Source organism: Neovison vison, chromosome 5, assembly GCF_020171115.1.
Source record: "Neovison vison isolate M4711 chromosome 5, ASM_NN_V1, whole genome shotgun sequence".
In the NCBI taxonomy this organism is placed as follows: Eukaryota; Metazoa; Chordata; class Mammalia; order Carnivora; family Mustelidae; genus Neogale; species Neogale vison.
Window position 1 is genome coordinate 102,809,311 of NC_058095.1, and position 23,826 is coordinate 102,833,136.

The window sequence follows — 23,826 nt, forward strand, 5'->3', positions numbered from 1 at the left end:
CAATCTCCAAGAAGTCATATGTTTCTAAAACACGAAATGGTTAACTTAGAACAGGGTTCTCGAGCTGGGGGCTCAGAACCAGCATCATCTGGAAACTAGTTAGAAATGCAAAGTATCAGGCCCCTCCCCACGTCAATGGAATTAGAGTCCCTGGGTGGGCCCCAGGAGTCTGTGTCTTAAAAGCCCTGGGTGGTCCTGATGCAGGGTCAAGTTTGGGAACCATAGGCTCAGAACTCAAGATACTTCCCTGGTCTTTACCTTCTTTGTTGGAGGGTAGCTAAACGGAGCAGGAGTACAGTAGGAAGCAATGCACAAGGTGTAGCTTAAAGAGGAGCAAAAAGACCCCTGCCTGCTCTCCCAGCTGGCCTCAGAAGTCTCTGGATTTCTTAAAAATCAGAGCAGCTTCTTTCCATTCATCACAGTCACTAAAAAGCCGCTAGACCCATGAATATGCCAGCACTCCTCCTTTATCTTACTCCTTAGCTGTCACTTGACAGATAGCCAGAAAGGAGGGGAAGCACACAGTGGCATATCACATGACAAGTCAGGTTTAAAGGGGAGCGAGGGAAGGAGAGTTGCGAGCCCTCATCCTAGAGGGATGACAGACAGGTCCACGCGGGACCCTACCGTGAAGGGATCTGGAAAGGCTTTCCACACACAGAGCAAGGGATGCTCAAAGCAACGCTCCGTCATCATTACTGTCTTCTGGAGCACATAACTAACAATCAATTAGTTGAGAACATGGTCTCCCCTGGCTTCCTCAACAGAACACCTTCCAAACTGCAAAGGTCGCTGTTGGCTACTAATTAGCACTCTCTACCTATTGTATACGTATACGTGATGCAAGTTCAAGCTAATTTGGAACAGTAGAAATTTGGGACTCCCTTCCATGCCCCCTTTAGCCCAGCAGCAGCAGTGGCTTCTTAGGACGAGAGACACACAGACCCTGACATTCACAAGCACCGGCCAGAGAACAGAGACAGACCTATTCTGTCTTCACCATGTTGCCCCATGTTATATTTACAAAGCACACAAATAAGGCATTTCCTAACACATGCATTAGAAGTGTGATACTGACACTTAAAAATTTTGTGGAAGGACTTCATGACAACAAGCAGTACCTGAAAGCACGTAATTGTATACTTAGCAAACACACCCAACATGAAAACCTGCTTTCTCCTAGTGCCATTACTATTAGATACACATAAACCTGCTTTTATCATACACTCTGTTTCTCCAAGGGTGTTTGAAAAACTCAACTGAGGGGAAATACTCAACCAAGGCCAGTCTGTAAAAATTCTGACAGAAACATGACTTCCAACATAAGATGGAGAAGTGGCAATTAAAGTTTCTGTACAAGTTGCCCCAAGAAGAGCACGAGTCACCGATTCCTTAAAGTACTCCTCTACGGGGTGAAAATGTCATATGCGACCGTCCTGTCTTGCCTCGCTCTGCCAGCTGACAGGTGACATTTTAACCTCTAACCAACCACAGTAAGACAATTCAAAATTAAGGTTGACACTTTGTCCTTTAACTAGTTCCAAAGTACTGCAGGGGCTTTACTGCCTGATGTTACACCATATGTGCAAACTCTAGACACAGCAGGCAGGGGTAAGCAGGACGCCTCTGTACTCTGCCATTCTCCTGCTTCCTGTTGTTTTTGGAGCAGCCCTAACTTTAGCTAAACATAACCCTTCTGGGTGAATCATTTTTAGTAAGAGAATCCGCCTTATAGGAGAGCTCGCTGTATGCAGTCTGTATTTCAGAAGCAGGACCATCAACAGAAGGCTTAAGAACTCACTGGTTTGATATTTTGCAGTCTTTATGAAACCCGCCCATTTTATGAAAAATTTCATAGAAAAAAGTTACTAACCATTGAAGTTTTTATGCATAAGACCCCAAATAACTATGGAATGAATAACAGGAAGAATTCTTTTTGAAGTTTCCCCTTCCCCCAACTTGTCTACCATTATGCAATAGTGACGGGAGACAGATTATTTCAAAACCTTTTCCAGAACTCAGGTCGTTTTTTCATTCTAAATTTACTCTAAGTCTTGATTAACAGGATGTATTTACTTACTTGTGCCCTCAAGAGGTCTGATTCAGAAAAAAACTATTTTAGGTTTTACGTTCATCATTATTTTTTTTCCAGGTAGGAGAAATACATATGAGAAAGGAAAGGATATCAACTGCTGATAATAAACTGTATCCTTAGCTTAAGGTCAGTGACTCTCGCCAAGCAGAGTTCATGAAAAGCATGTACAAACGGGGGAAAAGGTCCTTTTAAAAACACACCCAACTTCCCCAGTGATCTTTCCCCTTGAGTTTTCTGCAAAATAGAACATTTAGCTCTGTATCATTCCAAAAAATCTATACGTATCTTAGGGAGGGGAGCATAAATCTCATGGGTCTCAGATTCACTTCCTGTTGCCTTCCTTCATGATACATTTAAAGATAATCAATAAAAACTGATTTCTCTTTGTAAGCATTTTTCTGTTCTGCCAGAAATAATGGCAGTCCCCACCCTAAAACGAAGGAAAAATGGAAAGTAATATTTATCATAAGAGGAGAAGAAGAAACTGCCTAAGCATTTTTCCTGAGCTAAGTGAAACACAAACAGCAAATCAAGTTTACTCTTAAAGAAAAACAAATTTTAAATACTCCCAGCACTAATTCTATTTCTGAAATCTGTGGTAGCAAAAAGTTTTCAAGTTCTGGATTTATATCTTGGCTTTCAACAACCTCCTTGTGTTCTCTAATCGTTTCACTACATTTCTATATGAATATAAATATATATGTATATATATTTTTTTCACATATACACAAACACACATATATGTATGTATCTCATACACATGACTTCAGCTCAATGTTGAATACTGAAACACCAAAGAAAGGACAGCTAAGTCCCCCAAACCGCCTCCCAGGGCAGAGCGCGATGCAAACGTTCAGGGAAAAACACAGATGAGAACAATATTAATCCAGTAGAGGAATAAAGACCTGCAAGCAACATTGTTATTTGTTTTAAAACACAAATCTTTTTTGCCCCTTGTCTTTTTAGCGCAAGGATTTTCTTATCCAAAATGTTACTTGAAAGTGTTCTATTAAATAACCCGCAGTCATCTGTTGGGGTTTCTCCAAAAGGGTCTATCTGAGAACTATCCATTTTAATTTTTTTTTCTTCTTCTGGATTCTTCTGAATTCTTCACAAAAGACTGTAAGAAAACCCCACATGGGAAAAGAATAAACTTTTACTTTGTAATGAAGTTACAAATACATTTTATACCTTTTCCTGGCTTCCTATTTCCCTTCATTCTGTGCTATCTACAGGTTGTCATATTTTACCAGGATGGACTATAAATCAGGCAAGTTCAGCCTGTCAGTTTGAAGAACGGAGGTGAAAAGCACAGTGGAAAATATATAAAGTATAATTAAAACCATACGACCAGATATACTGAAGTAATACTTGTTGGAGGAAACCCAAGTAAAAATCAAACCTTTTCTAGTGTTAGTGAGACTCTCCAGTCCATTTGGGACAAGCACTCAGTTATTTGCTTTTTTTTTTTTTTTTTTTTTCTTCACAGTAAGAGCATCCAGGGAAGTTAAATCCTAACAAGATAATTAAGCCTATGACTGTATTTGCAACGGAATGTAATCCATAGTTGTTCATGTAAAACTGATCTCTCATTTAAAACCATAATCATTTATTTAGAAATATAGTTTAAGATTCGTCAAGGGTCAATTTTATGCCTGCCAAAGAGTATTAAAGGCTTATGACAGCAATGTTGATTCAAAAAGCTTTTCAGCTTTTCATCTCTAAAGACTTAAAGATGCCAGTAAGACACAGATAATCTAATTGCTTACTGTCGAACAAGGAGAGCAGGAAGTTATAAAATCTAAACTATCTCCCCTACTACATTATAAACAATCTCCAGGTTGCCACCTCATTCGGGTTGTACTTGGCAGGCCAATGATATATATACGCCTAAAGATGTACAGAAATTAAGATCTCTTCAAGTTATAAAGCAATTCCGATTTCAAACAAACAAACAAACAAACTTTGACTTTGGCAGTCTATCACTAAAGCCACCCCATGTCTATTTCTCCAGAGCATTCCAAGTGCCAGTTACAAGGATTTCAGCAGACAAAAGGAACATAATTTTCAATACTGCTTTGGGATTCCAGTAAACAAGTCAAACTGAACAAGTCACTTACCCCCCAGAAACTGAATTCCTCCAGCCACTCTTCCCACTGTCCTGGAGATGAGCTCCGACACACAGCAACCCATGAGGGCGGTGAGGGCCACCAGGAGGAGGAGGCCACAGCCCAGGCCCGTAACAATGGTACAGATCCTCCATTCCGCACTGGGGATACCCTGGAAGGAGGCGTAGCGCCCACACTCCTCCACCATCACCATCATCTGCCGGCTTTCATCATGGACAGGATAGGAGCACCTCCGGAAAGTACCGAAGGACACAGACTTGCCCAGCTGTGATCCCCAGAGCCAGTAAGGCATGAAGAACCCCACACAGGAGGTGGCAGCACAAAGAAAGGAGAGCAAAGCCCAGATCACCCCAGTACAAGTCAGGCTGGATGCCATCTTTCAACAGGGCAACGGGGACACACAGTAACTGTTTAGGACTTCAGGAGCCAGGGAAGGCGTGAAACCACCAGGCAAGGGTGGGCAGTCCACACTTCTGTAATGGGGGGTGTCTAGCAACAGAATGGATCTTCAATCTTCCTGACCATCAACTTCCCATTCTCTGTAGTAAGGACGATGGTCCCTGGCAAAACAATAATAAATGTTAAAAGTGAAATGTTTTTAGAGCAGCGATAACACCGGTATAGTTGGGCTGCAACTCTTAATGAATAAACATTCAAACTTGCCCCAACGCTTCAAAAGTGGGAAGAACTCATTCTCTCTAGAAACTTCTCTACCATTCAAGTTTTGTCAAACTAGCTCATATTTTTTTCATGTCTTTATCTCCTGTAAATGCTCCCAAATTAACTCTGACAGCTATTTACTTAAAGAAATGCATGGCTTCTATTTGCCAAGTCAGTGAATTCATTTCACATGCTCACAAGGAAAAGTAATGTAGCATTTTTACTGGCAGTAAACATGATTCCAAATATTAAAATAAAGTGAATCATACCATGGTTTGTTTATTTGACTTGCAAGTTCATGCTGATAATTTGTTGCAACTTTTCCATGTCCCTTTAGGTGCATTAACTCTGCATGAGCCCAAACAAAATAATTAGGATAATTTTCACAGCGGCAGAGCACCATAAATTCAACAAGTACTATAGACTGTCTAGGCACATAGAATAGATGGAACTATTAGGCACTCCCTGTACTCCTTCAGTAGTATTTGTGAATTCCTTCAGTCTTAATTCCCTTTCTCCTAGTGGAAATGAAAGAAAGCCTGTGTAGGGCTTCCTTCTGATTCATGGGTTCCAATAAAGATTGGTAGGGCTCTCTCTCCCGCGGAACGATTGTCAGTGTCTAATCTGAAAAGTAATCCGCACTTTCTAGTACTCCACATGGAACCCCAGTCATTCAAAGAGTTCAATGCGCCTTGACTTCCAGCCCTCCCTTCCTCTCAAAAGGAGTTCTTGAACCATTTCCCACACTTTCCATACAGAAAGGAATACAGAAGCAGCCCATGCACCCCACGGTTCCATTCCCAGAACCTATAACTCCAGTTTTTCAGTGTCCACAGCAAATTCCCTTTCCCTCGCCTCCCCCGTACCCAGCCCTCACCCCTACCGTTTCCTCTCCACCCGCCGCCCCAGTTCCAGCCCAGTGTGTCACTGCGGGGGAGCTTCAACTACTTTTTTTTTTTTTTTTTTTAAATCATGTCAACTGCAGTCAGCGTCAGCGTTAGCCGCTGAACTTGGTCTGCCTGGGCCATGAGGCTGGGGGAGGTTGCGGGGGGCCGTCTGGGGGTTGTAAGGCCCTCATCTGCAGGCAGGGTTTGGCGCTCCGAGGGGCGGGCAAGCCCACAGTGGGCCCCTCGCAATGGCCCCACCCCGGACGACACCCTGTGCTCCCGGAGCCCCGAGGGGGGAGAGGGGCATTTTCCGGCCGGCCCGCGCTCAGGGAGGGGAAAGCACGGGCAGGCAGCACCCCCCGGAGGCAGTTGCCGACAGCGGACGCGGCGGCCGGGAGAGGCGACCGCGCCGCGGGGCTCAGGAAGTGCGGAGCCGGGAGCAGCCCGACTCCGGCGGCGGGGGGCCGGGGAGGCGCGGGGAGAGAGCGGAGTCCGCGGCGCCGGGCAGCCAGCGCTCTACTCACTCACCCGGCTGGCGGGCGGCGGCCGGGGCGCGCGCTCAACTTGCTGTCTTCCGCGGGCGGAACATCCACGGCGCCCAGCGCGTCCTTCCTCCTCGCCGCTGTCCCTCGCAGCCGCGGCCACCCCGGGGCGGAGAGCGGCGTCCGGCCGGAGGCGGAGGGTCTCGCGAAGGCCGGGCTGCGCCGCCACCCGCGGAGCCCCCGCTGCCCGCGCTCTCCGGCGGTGGCTCGGACGGAGCGCGGTGGCCACGCGCGGGGCGCCCGGGCTCTCACGCAGAGGAACAGAGCTCCCTTTGGCAGGCGAGGCACGCACCGCCTCCTCCCCTCGGCGGCCCGGCCCTCCTCTTTCTCTTGTCCCCTCCCCTCGCGCCCGGGGACCCACGGCCGGCGGAACGCGGACGCGGCGCGGCCGACCGGGACCCGGGAGTCCCCCCTCCCCGTCCCGGGAGGGGGGTCAGCTCTGGCAGCTCCCCCACCCGAGCCCCTCCCCGCCGCCCTCCCCTCTTGGCTCCTGCCAAGAGGGGAGGGCGGGGAGGCACGCAGACCCAGAAGTAGGGGAGTAAGTTGCCGGTCTTCTCCGTGCTGCCGAGGGGCTGCGAAGACCAGACAAGTTCCCCGGTTGCCTTTCTGGGGCTGGGGTTTGCGGCTTAAGCGCCCGTTTCCTACGGGAGATGCAGATGAAAAGGAGCGCCTCAACACTGCTCAAAGTGACCCTTTGGAGCTTTGAGGAGGTCTTTGGGTTGGAGTCACTTTGGAAGGAGTGAGAAAAGCCAGTGTGGACGGAGAGATAAGAACGGGAAGCCTAAACTCAGGGATTCTGTCTGGCAAGCGTCTTTCCAGACAGGCCAGGGAGAAGGCAGGGGGAGACTTCCAGCGAGCAAGCCTCTCCCCAGAGATACCCTTTCTGGGAACCTCTTTCAAGCCATTGTATTCTCTCCCTCTTTATCTCTCCCTCCCTCTCTCTTTTCTTTTTTCTCTTTCTCTTTCTGCCTCTCTTTCCCTCTCCCTCTCCGCCCTCCTCCCCTCCTGCCCTTCCCTTCCATCTCTCCATCCAATCACTCTTGGAATCAGTACCATTGGATTTCTGTCTTAGCTTGTCCTTCTCACTCACCTCTTTGGAAGTTGAGAGCTACATTCAGTAGAGGACCGTGGGAGTCTCTGTTGAAGACCATATTTGAAGAACCCCGCCGTGTAGGAATAGCAGTATGTGAAGCAGATACTTCCCGGGATAGTCTGTGAAGTGCTTTTTCAAAGGAGTTAGAAGTAATAAATGGGTAGGTATATATAATATTTCATAGTAAATTTTCAAACTGCGTCATTTCAGTTAGCCATAATGGTGGACATTCTTCCTGCAACTACAGCTGGAGATATACGTTCTCTCATTATCATATTGAAAGGACTTGAGTAATCTCTTGGGTTTTGATTATCATGAGGAGGGGGGCGCTACTAGCATCTAGTGGTTAGAGGCCAGGGGTGCCGCTAAACACCTTGCAATGCACAGGACAACCTCTCAGAATTAGTCAACCCAAAAAGTCAATAGTGCTAAGGTTAAGAAAACCTGTTTCAGTGAAATGTCAGGTGGTTCCCTGTTCCCCTGTAGCTCATCCCTGAAATCCCAGGTTCAGAATCCCTGATTCAAGTGATTTAAATTGTCTCATACAAATCACTGGTTACTTAGCTCTGGGATGGCTCAAATGATGGGTCTGACTTCCAGTTAGTGCCACGCCCATAGCTATTACCCAGAGCCTTCAGATATATAATGTGAAGGCAGAAGATAGAACCATATAAAGACAAAATTACAGTCATGAGATTTGTCTGAGAGCTTACAGCTAAAATGCGGGCTTTAAAATAACTCATGGGCACCTGGGTGGCTCAGTTGGTTGAGCAACTACCTTTGGCTTGGGTTGTGGTCCTGGGGTCCTGGGTTTGAATCCCACATCAAGCTCCCCCTGCTCAGCGGGGAGCCTGCTTCTCCTCCCTCTGCCTGCCACTCCCCCTGCTTGTACTCTCTCTGTCAAATAAATACATAAAATCTTTAAAATAAAATAAAATGAAACAACTCATTATCTGCATCCTATTAAATAGAACAAAATGCTACTGGAGAGATTCCGCCTAAAATGAAAAAGAAGATAGAGGAAGAGGTTGAATTTTTAAAAGATTTATTAATAATTAATAAATCTTTTATTATTTATTATTATGTAAGTAAATAATAAAAGATTTATTAGGATGTATATATCAATTATTTGTGAAAGCATAGTACGTTATGCAGTAGGACTCAAATTTCTAAATTAGATGAATGCATTTGGACAAATGGTGACCTTTCCGAGCCTGAGTTCTCTCATTTGTAAAAAGAGCCTGTAATGGGCGGTTTTATAAATTTTAATTTAGTGAAGGAGGGGGCAGGGGAAGGGCAGAGGGAGAGGGAGAGAGAGACTTTCAAGCAGACTCTGTGCTGAGCAATGCTCAGCTGACTGAGCCACCTAGGCGCACCTGTAATAGACGGTTTCTAACATTGTCCTAACTCATGACTTCTAGCATCATGATCATAGAAGTGTTCATATATTTGAGAAGGAGTCTGGTAGTCATCTGATTTTGCTTAAGTACATTTAACAGATGAGGAAGCGGGGGCTCAGAATCCTTCTGGTGTGTTAACTAAAGCTGAGCCTAGAATCCATGTATCCTGATTTCCTTTCTCATTCCACCATGTAATTATGTTCCCAAACTATAAAATCTTCTGAATTACACCTTGGGTTCTTGAGTGTATACTTTATAGGCAAAATGCATTGTAATATCTTTAAAACCCTTGTATTAAATTTGCACCTTCAAAGGATCTTTAAATTATCTCCCAGCCAGAAGTTCCCACGTAGCAGAGGTGGCATGTACCTCTTACTCCAGGTTTGAGTTTCTAGTACATTTGGAGAGTCATCTTGTTGAGTCACAAGATGAGATCAGGAAGCTGTAAAGCATCTGACAATGCTCTTGGTTGGCTATCCAAGATTAAGTCCCAACTCCTTGTCCTTGTTCCCTAGGTAAATACCTCCCTTCCAACATCCTTAAAGCTAGTGGCAATCACGTGATCTCTTTAGCTAATGAGTCTACTGAGGAAGCCACAGGGAAGATTGCATTCTCTAATAAAGGAGAACAGCTGTCTTCAGACACATTCTTGAAGGATGAGGTGTTTGAAGCTGTGGCAGCCTTCTGACAACCATGAGGAGAATCAGAGACAGAATCCCAGGTGGAGCTACACACCTCCTTTTGAAATTTTTAAAAGTAAATTATAGATTGTTAATATGGTTTAAATCACTGTTATTGAATCTTCTGCTTGTAGTAGTTGAAAGCATTCCTAATCGATGAAGTACCATGCAGATAAGACATATGCTCAATGACAGGAAACCCAGCATGGTACCTGAGAGCTTCACAGTTAAAGGTAAATACTCAATAATTGAACATTAACTGGGAGAATTAATGAACAAATCAATATCATTGTGATTATGATCCTTGTTCCTGTGCAGCCTACAGAGCGCATCTTTAATTTTTAAACAAATAAGGTGTGCTATGTAAAATTAGGGAGGAAGTAGGATAGCGGGATAGAGGAAACGCCATGGAATCAATCACTTCTGACTATAGGGGAAAGGTTGGAAAGGGACCTCTTGAGTTGATGTTTGTGATAAAAGCTACAGTTCGGCTCATACAATGCCCATTTCCAACCCTCTTCTTCTATCACTTTCTCCGCAACAGAAGCAGTGAAAACTAAAATCTCCATTCTCCAGCCTCGCTTGATGTCTGAGTGGCCATGTGACGGTGCTGGCCATCGATGAAAGTGGAGTGGTTCCGCACCCCTCCCCTCCCCCCGCTCCCTGCTGCCCCATTCCTCTTCCTCTTTCTTCCAGCCTTGAAAACCGATGTGATGGCACCTAGAAGCACAGAAGCCATTCTTCAGCCATGAGGTGAGAAGGATGATGACAAAAGCCAACACACTAAGAACGATGGAGTAAAATGGCGCCAAGAGTCTGGATGCTTGGTCTTTTCACTAGGCTGCTCTGTTATCCCCAGACACCCTTACCTGTTTAAGCCTCTGTTCCTGGCAACAAACAAGCACCCACTAGACTACTGAAATGACCTGTTCTCTTGCAGTCCAGAAGCCAGCACCATGGGAAGGTGGATTAGACAGAGGGTGAGGGGCCACCAAGCAGAAGAAAGAAATAGTGCTGGGGCATCATTCTTTCTCTGGCAGACGGTGGCTACAGTGGGCATGCCTTGTCTATGGCATGTATTGGACCCTTCTTAAAGTCTGGTGAGAGAAACAGGAATAGCCATGAACACAGTTTACAAAATAGCTCCCCTTAAAGTCCTAACCTTGAGAAATTTAAGAAAGACCAAAATTCTCAGCATTATCAAATGACCTGCCACGAGAAGGACCTCTGAATACAGGCCAGCAAGAGAGAGATGCAGGAAGGTATAGTGTGTAAAAGAGAATTAGGGCATAACAAAAGCCAGGCTCTAAATACTAAATAGAGCCCCAGAAGAGAGATTTCTTCAACTGCTCCTGGCCTAGAGCTGATCAGTTCTGTATCAGAATACGTCTTTGTTCCTCCACAGAGGCACTGAAGAGAGGCTCCGCTAGCTGAAAACTCATCACAGTGCTCAGGACAGAGGATGTAAAGTAAACAATTGGAGAGCATGGTAAGTTCATTCTTTTGGCTGCTTCTTTCCTCTGTACATTCCTGAACTACCCTTGCCCCTCATGAATCTCTCTCTCTCTTTTTTAAGAGTTTGTTTCTTTATTAGAGAGAGAGCGCATGTACACACACACGCATAAGGGTTGAAGGGGCAGAGGGAGAAGCAGACTCCCAGCTGAGCAGGAAGCCCAAGGCGGGGCTCGATCTCAGGGCCCCAGGATCATGACCTGAGGCAAAGGCAGATGCTTTACCAGCTAAGCTACACAATACCCCATGAATCTCTTCTCAAGACAAATTTAAATGGGTATTGCTATGGTATTTTACTGCATTGTGTCCATCTTGTATAGAGGGGGTAAAAAAAAATCTCACAAGACAAATGAACTCTCAGGTTTCCTGGTCTCCATTTCAAGTAGTCTCGGAGTGAGATCATGGATTGCTTTTAGAATACTCTTTCTCTCGCGTACATGGTTATGCATACATTTACCATAGCTGCCCTAACATCCTATTAAAGGAAGTTGCCTATTTCATTTTCTATGAGCTTTCTGTCATGTGTTTGATAGACTCAAGGCCTGTCTTCTGTAGAAATTGTGTCTTGTTATGTACGATTTCTAAACATAGTGATTTGTATGACTGTATTCCTCAAGAACTCTCATGGAAATAAGGTACATAGAGTCCATGGTCTGCTCCCAGGGGTGCTGTCTGCATTATTCATTTAAAGTTTGCAAACTACTTTGGCAATCTAAAGTGCCATATAATTTCTCTATATTATTCTTTTATGAATTAAAGCAGCATACAAATTTTAAATCAATAACTTATTCATAAGAAGCAAAAAATGTGAAGTGTTAAATCGCACTTTACATAGCAAATATTTCACATTAAGCCATCAAAATGGAAAATGTCCATAATACATTATATATATTTTTTGCTAAATGACCCAGTAAGCAATTTCAAGTAGTACATGATTACGTTTAATATTGAATCAATGTCATGCGTTTGCTACTTTTAAATTCTTTTTTTCTTTTTGTATCAAAAATCATCTCGGGCTTTTTCAGTGTTATGACTATGTCTTATGGGTTTTTAAAATTTTCCCAGAACATGTAGAAAGAGGAGTATAATGAGTTCTATAGAAAGAGATAAGAATTTTTTTTGTGATAATATTTGCTGCCAATCACTGATACCTTCTGAGAAAATTCACAAAGATGTATTTCTGCAGCATTTTAAATTTGTAAATCCTCCCTTCATCAAAATAAGATGCATTGCAAGTATTAAATATACTAATAGAGTGATCTAAGAGAAGGAAACCAAAACTTAAACAGTTAACTTAGTATTATAACACAGAGAAGTTAACGAACTCTGGTTTTCCTGAAGTACATAATTTCACATTACAGCCATTGTGAAATGGTAGAGGAGACATGCTTTTCCTCCATTTTTCTAGTTTTTTTTCCTCAGGAGAAATTTTTCTTAAATGCACCTGGTCTCTCTCCACTCATCCAAGCAGCTGGGGTAATTGGAGGCTCAGGGGGGAACCCCCTTTGTGTGCTCGGTTAGGGCCACCCTTCTCTCATGGGTGAATGTCCCACATAGGGCAAGACAGAGAAAGGCAGAGCCTGGGAGAGCTGGCAAATCTGCCGCGCACTGGCGCCCACTTAGCAGGCCCGTTTGCCCCTCACTAAGCTGCATCCTTCACTTTAACCTCCATTAGTAATAGCCATGATCTTTTGGTCTCCATCTGCCACTTTTTCCCCTTCATTTGTCCAGATTGCATCGAGAAAGAGATGCACTATTTATTGGCCCCTGTCAGAGATCCTAATAGGAACATCACAAACTGAATCTAAGCATGTTGAAATACTAATGAAATATGACTGTTCTGTGACCAATAATGGCAGCAACACCGGGTCTGTACTAACGGCGTCCGGAGAAAAGACAGGAGCTGACTTCAGCAGTCATCCGTGAGCTGAACTGTCAACAATGGTGTCTGGTTGACTTGCCAGCTCAAGTACTTGTACACGTGTGGATGAAGGGAGAACGCTGTTTGGCTACTTACGCCTTCCAAAGATCAGTGTCCCTGTGGGTTAAAAGCTGAAGAACATGGGCAAGGTGACAAGCAGCAGAAGACACAAGAATAAAAATAGAATTAAGAGCCGTCTACAGCATCAACCATTTCAGCAGACAGACATTAGAAGTGTTGGTGGGGGTACTAATAGCAGTGGGGAGGGAGGAGAGAGAAGGAGGAGGAAGAGGGCACGAGAGGAAGTGGGAAGGAGAGCAACAGAGGCAGGGAAAGGCGGAGAGAAATAGAAGACAACGGCTCTGTTTGGGTTTTATTTGTTTTGCTTCATTTCTGGGGAGAGAGGGGTGAATAGAACTTCTGTGTCCTATACCGTGAAGGCACAGGCATGGCATTCTTGCCATGTCTGGTGAGGGCTGGGAAAATAGAGACCCGACGGCTCAATCATTACTCCTGGAGGAGTTGTGTGCCAGGAAAAGGACAGGTCAACTAGGAAGCACTCACAGTCAAAGGGCCTTCGCTCCGTGCAGGGAAAGGAGGGCTGTGTTTCCCAGCCCTCTGTCAGCTCCTGCAGTAACAACCCGCTATCATAACTGATGTTTGATATGATGCCTTTTCCAAGTGCCCAGACAATCAGCCAGGCCTTCCTCCATGCTTCTGACCAATGTATACCTCTTCTACTACAGAGCTGACAGCAATGCATTATCATTATTTGGTTGTGAATGCGTACCCCAGACCCGACTGTGAGCTTCTCAAGGCCTGCCTTCCTCAGCCTTTCAAGCACATAGCAGGTGCTTACAGTGTTGGGCCTAACATTTCATGGGCTGCGTTGATATCTTGGAGCCTCGGTAGGCCCCAGAGACCTGCCTGTGAGTCCTGTACTCCTTTTTTTTTTTTTTAGATTGTATTTATTTATTTGACTGACAGATCACAAGTCAGAGAGGCAGGCAGAGAGAGCGAGAGGAGGAAGGAGGCTCCCCGCTGAGCAGAGAGCCTGATGCGGGGTTCGATGTCAGGACCCTGGGATCATGACCTGAGCTGAAGGCAGAGATTTTAACCCCCTGAGCCCTGTGAGTCCTGTACTCTTGACAGATCCTGTGAGTCCTGTACTCTTGACAGATGTGCCTCACACCCAGAAGGAGAAGTTGCTCTCCTGACCAGCTTCTCTGTTAGCCAAACCGGCTGCACCTCATGGGGTCCTCAACCTAACGGCTCTCAGCTCCCTCCCAGCCCACAGAATTATTCAAACAAGTTAATCGCATCCTCCTGCGGGAACCCAGGGCACTTCCCCCTCTCCTTACTCCAAGCCTTGCCTCCCACTGCCCCTGCTGGTTCAGTCTGCTCCCAGGTACAGCCCAGTGTGGCCCACACCCCACCTGGTAGGATCCTCCTCCCCCAGCCTGTGTGTTGATTGACCAATAAACTTCTGCCATCTCGTCCAGCGGGTGCCAGGTGTCAGGTGTTCATCATCTCATGCTACTTAGGGTGAGGGACCCTACTCATCAATGAAATGATCAGAAAGTGCTGAATAAACACTTGATAAAAAAATACCTGATACCATGATTGATAGGATACCATCATATCATCAAAAAAGACAATAGGAGCGCCTGGGTGGCTCAGTCGGTTAAACATCTGACTCTTGGTTTCGGCTCAGGTCATGACCTCGGGGGTCGTGGGATCAGGTCGCACATCAGGCTTCCCGCTCAGCACGGAGTCTGCTTGAGATTCTCTCTCTCCCTCTCCCTTTGTCCTTCCCACTTGTGCTCTCTCTCTCTCAAATGAATAAATCTTTTAAAAAAGACTACATTATACATCTTTTGTTTTTTTAAAGGTACTAAATTTTAGGATGTGCTTTGGAAACATTTCCATTCTACAACAACCGAAATTTCAGAATGTGAAATCCTTCAATATCTACAAATATATTAACCACATCAGCCACTCCTTTATTGTTGCAGGTAAAGTTTTTACTGTTGTAACAGATAAGCAATTATTTATGGTATAACTGAGGGACTTTTTTCACCGGGCTTATCTGTGTACTCCTGATCTGCCTCAAATAAACCAGATCACTTCCAGAATTAAAATGCTTAATAGAAGCAGAAGGCAGTTATCAATCGAATGAGGTCTCTGAAACACAGAATGACTAAATCCAACCCATTGGACAGAAAAGCTTATGGAGAAGCATATTTCAGACCAGAGTAGGGAAGAGTCAGAGTTGTCCCTGAAGGAAACATGCATTTCAAAACCTCAAGAACTGCAACATAATAGGTGTCCACTCAAAGAGCATCTCCACGAGTCAGGAATGTTGTAGAAAATAGTCCAGATCTGCTCTGAAGTTCTACTAGATTCTTTTCTATTCCCTTTCAGTGTCCTGGGGCCAACCTTTTCTCGAACCCTTCTGTAATAGCTGAAAGCCATATCTGGTGAGGGCTCTACCTATTTCTGCAGATTGCTTGGGGACCCTCTTGTTTTTTCTTGCTAAGCGGTGGGTCACACACCTGTCTCACCCCAAGTGTATGTAGCCCCAAGTGGTGAAAGACTTCTTCGTCTTTATCTCCATTAGGTGACAGTGTTTTTTTAAAGGCTCTGGGACAACCAGGGATGGGGTTTCATTTTAGCCCTGCAAACGAATGAAATATTGGGCCTCCTAATCCCAAAGCCCCCCTGCAGTGGGGAGCTTCCCAGGGGTTACAGCCATCTTGGCTGTAGATAGTTGGGTCCCTCTTCCTGGACACCCCCTTCATTTGCCCCTTCCTGCTCCCCAAACTTTTTCTGAACCCCATAGCTCCTCTTTTTCAGCTTGCCCTTGGAAACGTAAGTCTCTTCTCTTTATTGTTTGAGTATTTCGGCTTTCTCCATTGTCCTACTGGTGTTCATGCTCTGGGGGAGATCATGGCCAGAGGCACTGTGATAATCCCCCCTCCTTGGGACCCAATTAAAAAAAATTTCTCTTGCTCAGGGACTTAGATTTGCACCTTCCTCTGGTGTTCACTGGTTCAAACCTCAGTCTGCTTTTTAAAAATATATATATTTTATTTACTTATTTGACAGAGAGATAGCACAAGTAGGCAGAGCTGGCAGGCAGAGGGAGAAGGAGAAGCAGACTCTCCACTGAGCATGTGAGCCCGATGTGGGGCTCGATCCCAGGACCCTGGGATCATGACCTAAGCCCAAAGAAGAGGCTTAACACACTGAGACACCCAGGTGGCCCTCAGTCTGCTTTTTAAAAAATAAGACAAGCTTATCTAAAGTGTATTATTAGACCATGTTCCAAAGGACATTGTTTTAAAAACAACTTTTCATCGGTTTACCATGAGCTCCATATCTTCTTAAAGACACTTTGAGCCAAAATATTAAAATTAAAAGCCCACATGAGTGGTTTCAGGAAGAATATATAGGATACACCACACTGTTGCCTTTAAAAAAAAAAAATGTATCTTTTCCAAGAAGAATCAGAGCCAGCTTCTATCAAAATCAAAACCCAGAGTGTCCCGCTGTGTAAAGAGCACTCCATAAGGAGTCAAAGACCTGGGTTCAAATTCAGAGTCTGGATCTTGAGTGACTAGGTCTCAGATGTCAGCTCTGTCATGGCCCATTTACCAAGGCCATGGCTTTGCCTCAGGCCCTTCTCTGTCCTCTAACCACTTGCCTGAGGTGAAATGAATCAATTAACTTACTCATTTTAGTCAGGGGTAGATCTTGAATTAATGGTCATGCCTGTGTTAGAATGTGATTTTCCTGAATGTTAGGTTTTATTTCTTTATACCAGAGGCCTCCTAGTGGCAGAAAGATAGCAAGCCAGAGATTGGATCTTCAGTAGTTTTTTTTCTAGGATACGTATGGGTGAATTAGATTGTCCCCCAAATGTGTATGACTTTTCTGCTAGAAGTTGATTAGCATCCCAGTGTCTCCACTCCTCACACATTAACGTGGGAGCAGACAGGGTTTGGTTATAGGTATATTGAAAATGGCATTAAGCCAGGAGTAGCCCAAATTCTCTCTTGGCTGTCAACTCCCCGACGAGGCAATTCTTTTTCTTCTTTGGTTTTTTTCATACATAGCCATGGTTTCTTTCCTGGCCATCATGTCTAATCTGGAATTATGTATAATGGGGGCACCTGGGTGGCTGAGTTGGTTAAGTGACTGCCTTCGGCTCAAGTCATGATCCTGGAGTCCTGAGATCAAGTCCCACATGGGGCTCCCTCCCCCTTCTCATACTCTCTCTCTCTCTCTAATGAATACATAAATCTTAAAAGAAAAGAAATTATGTATAATGTACTCACTGCTAAACTTTAAGTCTTCACTTACTACCTTCTTTTGATCCAACAGCCTTGTCTGACCCTGAGTGTTGCTTAGGAAACAATCACAGTACAGTGAAGAAAGGAAAGATGGGGCTTCTTGGATTCAGAGGAGACTTTACGTTAAACAGAAGAGACAGAGAATAAACATCTGGGTTTTGATGGATGCTTATCACCTTCATTTTGGTCTGTGAAGAGGCAGAAAAGGGAGAGGCATAGACTGCAGCAGGAGATCTAAACACAGGGGTTGAAGTCAGGAACACACAGTTCTGGGTTCGGTTTAGCTGCTAAATTGGCCCTTGATCTTGAGGAACTTACACAGTGTAAAATGGGAGAGCTGATCATCCTGTTGTTTTCTCCTCAGGGTAAAAAAACAAAACAAAACAAAACAAACACCACATCGTTACGGTTTTGGATTGAGACCAAGAACAGACTACTATCAGTAGTCTATCAGGCCAGTATCTGGAAATGTTCTGCTGTAACTTGTTAGCCGGAACTATATGAAGTAAACCTCTCAAGGATTCACCAAACCCCGCAGCTATATAGGTGAAAAGTTGGCACCGCTCTGCCAGGGATTAACTTTTTCCTCATTCTTGTTCCTACACTTACTTGTATACACTTAAATATACATTTAAATATAACACCCTGAAGTCTTAATAGCCATTCAGTTGCACTCACCAGGCCTGGGTAATGTCAGAACAATCTGATGTCAAGCTTTCCAATGTGGTCAGTCAATCTAAGCCATCAGTTTTGAATCATTTCCTTCCCTAGACAGATTCTGTAGAATTTCTCTTCTGCCATCTTAGAATTCATTAAGTAACAAAAAAAAAATCCAACCTGTTCAAACCTACAATAAAAGTCTGACCTACCCTTTTAAGATGAATTTCAGGGTACATGTGTTTGCCAAGGAGCATGCAAAGACCAGGACAGGACCCTTTTTAGAGGTCATAACAAAGGACAATGGACCTAAATCCAACTGCCTTTCTTCTTTTATAGTAAAGAGAAAAGGGTTTTTGTTTTTGTTTTGGTATTGATTTTGGTCTAGATGTTTTCCAGAGTGTCTTGGATTAAATGTTGATGTATAATAAAGGTAAATAGAAACATAAAGTATAGCATAATGACTTGCTGCCACCAAGACAGGACTGATCTGAATTCGATTTAGCCATAGAAATACGTCCTATGGGGGGAGGGTGGCGCCTGGTGGCTCAGTCAGTTAGTGTCAGACTCCTGATTTTGGCTCAGGTCATCATCTCAGGGTCATGAGATCAAGTCCTGCATTGGGCTCTACACTCGGCAGGGAGTCTGCTTGAGATTCTGTCCCTTTCCCTCTGCCCTTTTTCTGGTGCTCTCTCTCTCTCAGATAAATAAAATCTTAAAAAAAGAAAAGAAAAGAAAAGAAAAACCTCCTATGGGGAGGAAGGCCTGTGTACAATTTAGAACAGGCAGATTCTGGGCTCAGCTACTACTAGTCTCTTCTCTTGGATAAGTAGGTTATTTAGTCCATCTAAAACTCAATTTGCTCATCTGTAAAATGGAAATAATAATACCTTCCCATAGTGTTACTCTAAAGACTAAATGAGATAATATATGTAAAGTACTGACCACAGTGCCAAGCACATAGTCCCTGCTCAATAAATAGAAGTGATCAAAGCTATTATTTTAGTGAGACTTCTTTTCTACTCTTAGAATTCTCTCAGTAACAAATAACCCAACACATTCGAACCTACAAAAAAAAGGTCTGCCTTTTTAAGATGGATTGCTATATAAAAACTACAGTGAAATTTCTTTTTAAATAGGATTTTAAATACACAATCTGTTATGTTTTCCAGGCTTTCTTTCAAAAGAGAAGACAGATTTTGACCAAGTTTTTCATATAAATAAACTTGTCAAAATGTATCCCGACTTTGATACTCTATAAAATTCAACCAGTGTGTGATATAAAATAGCACAAAATGGCAGCCCTCAAAAGTTTTCCAATGGAAATAATCTTTGGTACTTTAACATTAAATTAATGAAAATTGAACCCTGGGGATGTTGTAGAAATACACATTTTCTCTCAACTCAGGAAGTCTAAGCTGAAGCCCCCCAAAGCTAGATTCTGTGTGTCTATTTTCTTACCTCTAATCAAGTCCAATTCTACACTATGCCCTCCTTCTCTCTCTCCTTTTCCTTCCCCACCTCTGAGTCTATCATGACAATCTGTCTTAGTGGGGACATATATATCTGGGTTCTATAGGGAAGGCATGTCAATAACATCTCCAAATCCTTATTAAATAGCATCAGCTTCTAAGTGGTATAGTGCTTCCTGATTTGTGTAAGTCCTAGCTAATAACAATTAATGACCTAATATTTTATCCATTAATTATAATTAATGGATAAAATACAAAGCATACGAGTCTGCAAAAACATCTATGACCTTCTCATTCTTCACATTGTTGACCGCTGTGAGAATAGAGTCTGACATCTGACTACAAACACATGAAGAGATCGTTACCACGAAAATAGACTTCAGACTTTAGAATAGCTGTAAAAACCACAGATACCATTTTACCTGGATAAGTTTTCAGAAACCAAATAATGCTATTTTTGTTATTAAAATTTAATTAATAAAATTAAAATTTATTATTAAAATTAAAATCCTTCCGGGGCAAAATTAAAATAATGGGTTTAGCAAGCGCACCGTTTCTTTGGTCTACAGGGACTTGACTGCTGAGGCAAAGGCACGGTAGCAGGGGAACCCTCCTGGCTCTTACTCAATCGTGCCATCTGCTGGTAACCCGGGAGTAAGGCTTTTGCCACACTAAGAAGCTTGACTCCTTGGCACTGAAGTGGCTGGAATTATAGTTAATGCTCAGACATAAAGAGGCTTATTTTCTCATTTGTGAATTTTGTAGGTCTTTAGTCCCTCTTCGTTCCCTCACCCAGTGTCTGCCGATTAGCTAAAAGTCTAATCTTAGCGTTCGTACCAGAGGTTCAGTAACAAGAATAAAAGGAATAAAAAATTAATCTCACATTGTTTCTATTATTTGATGGCTCAAAAAATAGGAAGTTTCCTCAAGAACTCCAAATCATATACATCGATACACTCCCACCCCTATCTGAGATGTGGAATTTATCCCTTCCCTCACTCCTTTGAGGGCAGGCTAGATTCAGTGACTCGAATAGTGTATGGGATGGGGAAAAAAATAATAATTTGCAGTGTGAGAGGGCCGGCCTACATCACTTTATTCAGGTGACCAAGGTGAACATCACCAGTGACGAGTGGATACCAGATACTCCTGATATGATGTGAGGAGAGGGCACTTCACCTCTATGTAGTCTTCCCCCAAATACACCACAAACCAACTCAGATTGGGGAAAATTGTACAAAATAGCTGATTAATGCTCCTCAAAACTGCCAAGGTTATAAAAAAAAAATGAGGAAGACTGAGTAATTGTCAAAGACCAGAGAAGACAAAGGAGACACGTGACTAAGTCAATATGGTCTCCTGGAAGGGATCCTGAACAGAAAAGGCACATTAGCAGAAATCCCAATAAATCTCGGGTTTAGTTAATGCTGAGGTGCCAATGTTGATTTCTTAGTTTGACAAATGTACCACGGTACGTAAGAGGAAAACATTAGCAGAAAACTGATATTGGATGAGGGTTATAGGGGAATACTCTGAACTCTCTTTGCAAATTTTCTGTAAAATTCCAAGTATTCTGAAACAACAACAACAAAAAACACCTCAAGGACATTCTGTGTGTCCGTTTCTATGCTGGACGCTTTTCAGGATCACACCTCATATTTGAAAAACATGTCACAGACAAAAATGGATTTTCATATACTTTTCCTTTAAACTCCCCTAGCAGCTTTGCCAGACAAGAGAGATGAACTTTTTCCATCTACAACATACAGAAGAGGAAGCTGAGACTCCGAGAAGTTTCATCCCACTCAAAGTCAGCAAAGGGAGGAGGAAGCAGTGCCACAGCCCAAGCACAGGGCTCTTTCTTACACCCACAAGTTCGTCAGCTTTAAATTCTAATGGAAATGATTCTACTGGGCCTGACTGATGGACCCGATATTGCTGGATCCCACATATCCACGTGATGCTGTCCCCTCTGTATGAGGACTGAAGTGTGGAAAATTGTAATGGATGCCACAAGAAGAAAAAAAGTGGAAATGGGAAAGAATAAGTCAAAGTTCCAACATTTACTCTCAGACTTCATCATGAAGTAATAAAATTCTCTCTGCCAAGAAAAATCTCTCTCATCCTTTAAGGCTTGGCTTAAGAGTTACGTTGTCAGTCCTTCCTCCAGCCTCCCCTCTGCATCGAGGGACCCCATTCCTCCACCTCTGCTCTTTCACAGCACTTTTCATGCTGTTTTTTTTCTTTTCTTTTCTCTTTTCTTTTTTTGGGGGGGATAAATATTAGAACTATACATACATATTTTTGCTATATATAAAATGACTCTCCCACGTCTTGTTTTCTTACAAATTTTTCTATCCAATCTGTTTAATCCTCAAACTTTATTTTTTTTTCCCCTTGGTTGAATGGCTCAATGTGGATAGACATGTTAAAATACGTCAGTTAAAAAATCTCAATCTCAAATATCTATAGAGACCAGCAAATGAATATAAAGGGGTAAAGTAGGCCTGAGCAAAGGAAAAGTCAAGAGGCCCTCACTGTCTCTTATTTTTCTACTTTCTACTTTCCCAAAGAAACTGATGTTTTTCTACTGTAAACAAAATGGTGCTTGATGACATTTGACCTCGGTATTTTCATGGGAACAAGGGTGTGATGTGAACTGCAGCAAGCTGGAAAGGCCCCTTTAAAGGGGCAGAATTATGATGTTCCAAAAAACCGTTGTTTTGTGGAAATTTAATGTCAGTATTTACCAACATCCTTTTTTCTTCTTCTCTTCTCCTCCTCTCCCCCCTCCTTCTTCTCCTCCTCCTTCTCCTTCTTCCTCTTCCTCCTCAAGAGAGAGATGGAAATTCCTTTAAATTTTTAGGCTTTAGGTTTTGGCTTAGATTTAGTTCAAATTCTATGCTGGCTACATAAGATGTATGTGGCCCAAATTTGGCCCAGTGTGCCACTTCACAGCCTCTGACTTCAATAAAGTCAAGACTAATATAAAAATAAGCCTACTTTGAGAATTTTTGAGAAGAGACACTTGTCCTCCAATATGGAGCTGATCTCAGCAATTCCAGTGCTGAACCTTCCTCTTCTGAATTAAAAAAGTTCTCTCTATCCAAAATGCAAATATCTCTTAGAAAGTAACACAGTAGGTTATCATTAGTGAGTAAACTTAATGTAAATGATAACATTGGATCCTTCTTCTAATTTTAGTATATGTGCTGCCGAAGTGAGCACATTGGATCCTTTTTCTAAAAAAGGTTTTATTTATTTATTTATTTGACAGAGAGGACACACACAGCAGGGGGAACAGTGGCAGGCAGAGGGAGAAGCAGGCTCACTGACGAGCAGGGAGCCCAATGTGGGGCTCGATCCGAGATCGAGCTCAATCCAAGAGCCCGATCTCTTGGGTCTGAGATCATGACCCAAGCCGAAGGCAGATGCCTAACCAACTGAGCCACCTGCTTAACTGACTGAGCCACCCAGGCACCCCAACACTGGATCCTTTGAAACTGTTGGGTAGGTAAGTTGCGAGGATAGGCAGAAACTGAGTAGAGCATATCAGATTAGAGGAACTAATGGGATAAGAATGAACCAAAAGTTGTGTTGGGTTCTGAAATTAAAGCTTCTACTTCATGACTTGATTTTGAGCAGCCCTTGACTGTGCCATCTAATGATACTTCAAGTGGGTAATCATTATTTCTTTCCTAAATCTTGAGACAAAAAGATGGAGACTGGGACGCCTGGGTGGCTCAGTTGGTTGGACGACTGCCTTCGGCTCAGGGCGTGATCCTGGAGTCCCAGGATGGAGTCCCGCATCAGGCTCCCAGCTCCATGGGGAGTCTGCTTCGCTCTCTGACCTTCTCCTCGCTCATGATCTCTCACACTGTCTCTCTCTCTCAAATAAATAAATAAAATCTTTAAAAAAAAAAAAAAAGATGGAGACTGTCTCACTTTGATGGAATGTTCTTCTCCTTGATTAGTTTCTAGTTCCCCAATGTCAAGATGTTGAGGAAGAGGCAAAGATTACTTGTAGATGAAGTTCACAAATGGAATTTATTTATTTATATTAACTTATTTATTTAACTTTTTTAACTTTTAAAACGAAGAGCGCTCTAGACTAGACATTGGAAATTGAAAAGGCTAGAAAGTACAATCTTTGTCATTATTTTGCCTATATTTAGCTTTGTGAGTAGATACTATAGTGTTATTTCCTTCTCTGGAGGTCTCCTCCTCTGTTCTCCCACCTACTCTTACCTAGCTGCTTCTCTGGACAGCTCAGAGCTTGAATGGATCTCTAGTTGCTTCTACTTGTTAATTTAAGAAATAACCAAGGCAATATTTGCGTCTTTCAGGAGGGTCATCTATAATTTCATCTCAAGTTATTCAAGGATTAACTTCATTATCAGAACATTTTTCTGTTCTGAATTTC

At 43.3% G+C, this 23,826-nt stretch overlaps 1 protein-coding gene and 1 long non-coding RNA gene across 3 annotated transcripts in view; one reads left to right on the top strand and one right to left on the bottom strand.

Moving 5' to 3' along the window:
• Nucleotides 1–6,549, bottom strand: part of LHFPL6 (LHFPL tetraspan subfamily member 6) — a 238,121-nt gene extending 231,572 nt beyond the window's left edge. The window contains exons 1-2 of one of the 2 annotated variants that reach the window (XM_044249636.1): nt 6,300–6,549; nt 4,216–4,784 (exon numbers count right to left, since the gene is read on the bottom strand). In XM_044249636.1, coding sequence (XP_044105571.1) covers nt 4,216–4,600 — 385 coding nt within the window. In that variant the 5' untranslated portion in view covers nt 4,601–4,784; nt 6,300–6,549. Of the gene's footprint in view, nt 1–4,215; nt 4,785–5,153; nt 5,207–6,299 lie in introns of those variants that run through there. The other variant, XM_044249637.1, reaches the window with a different exon arrangement.
• Nucleotides 6,550–9,907: 3,358 nt separating this feature from the next.
• Nucleotides 9,908–21,510, top strand: LOC122907835. Its single transcript, XR_006384757.1, has 3 exons — nt 9,908–10,239; nt 10,892–10,975; nt 21,127–21,510. It is a non-coding gene; the product is annotated as an uncharacterized LOC122907835 (long non-coding RNA).
• The last annotated feature ends 2,316 nt before the right edge of the window (nt 21,511–23,826 follow it).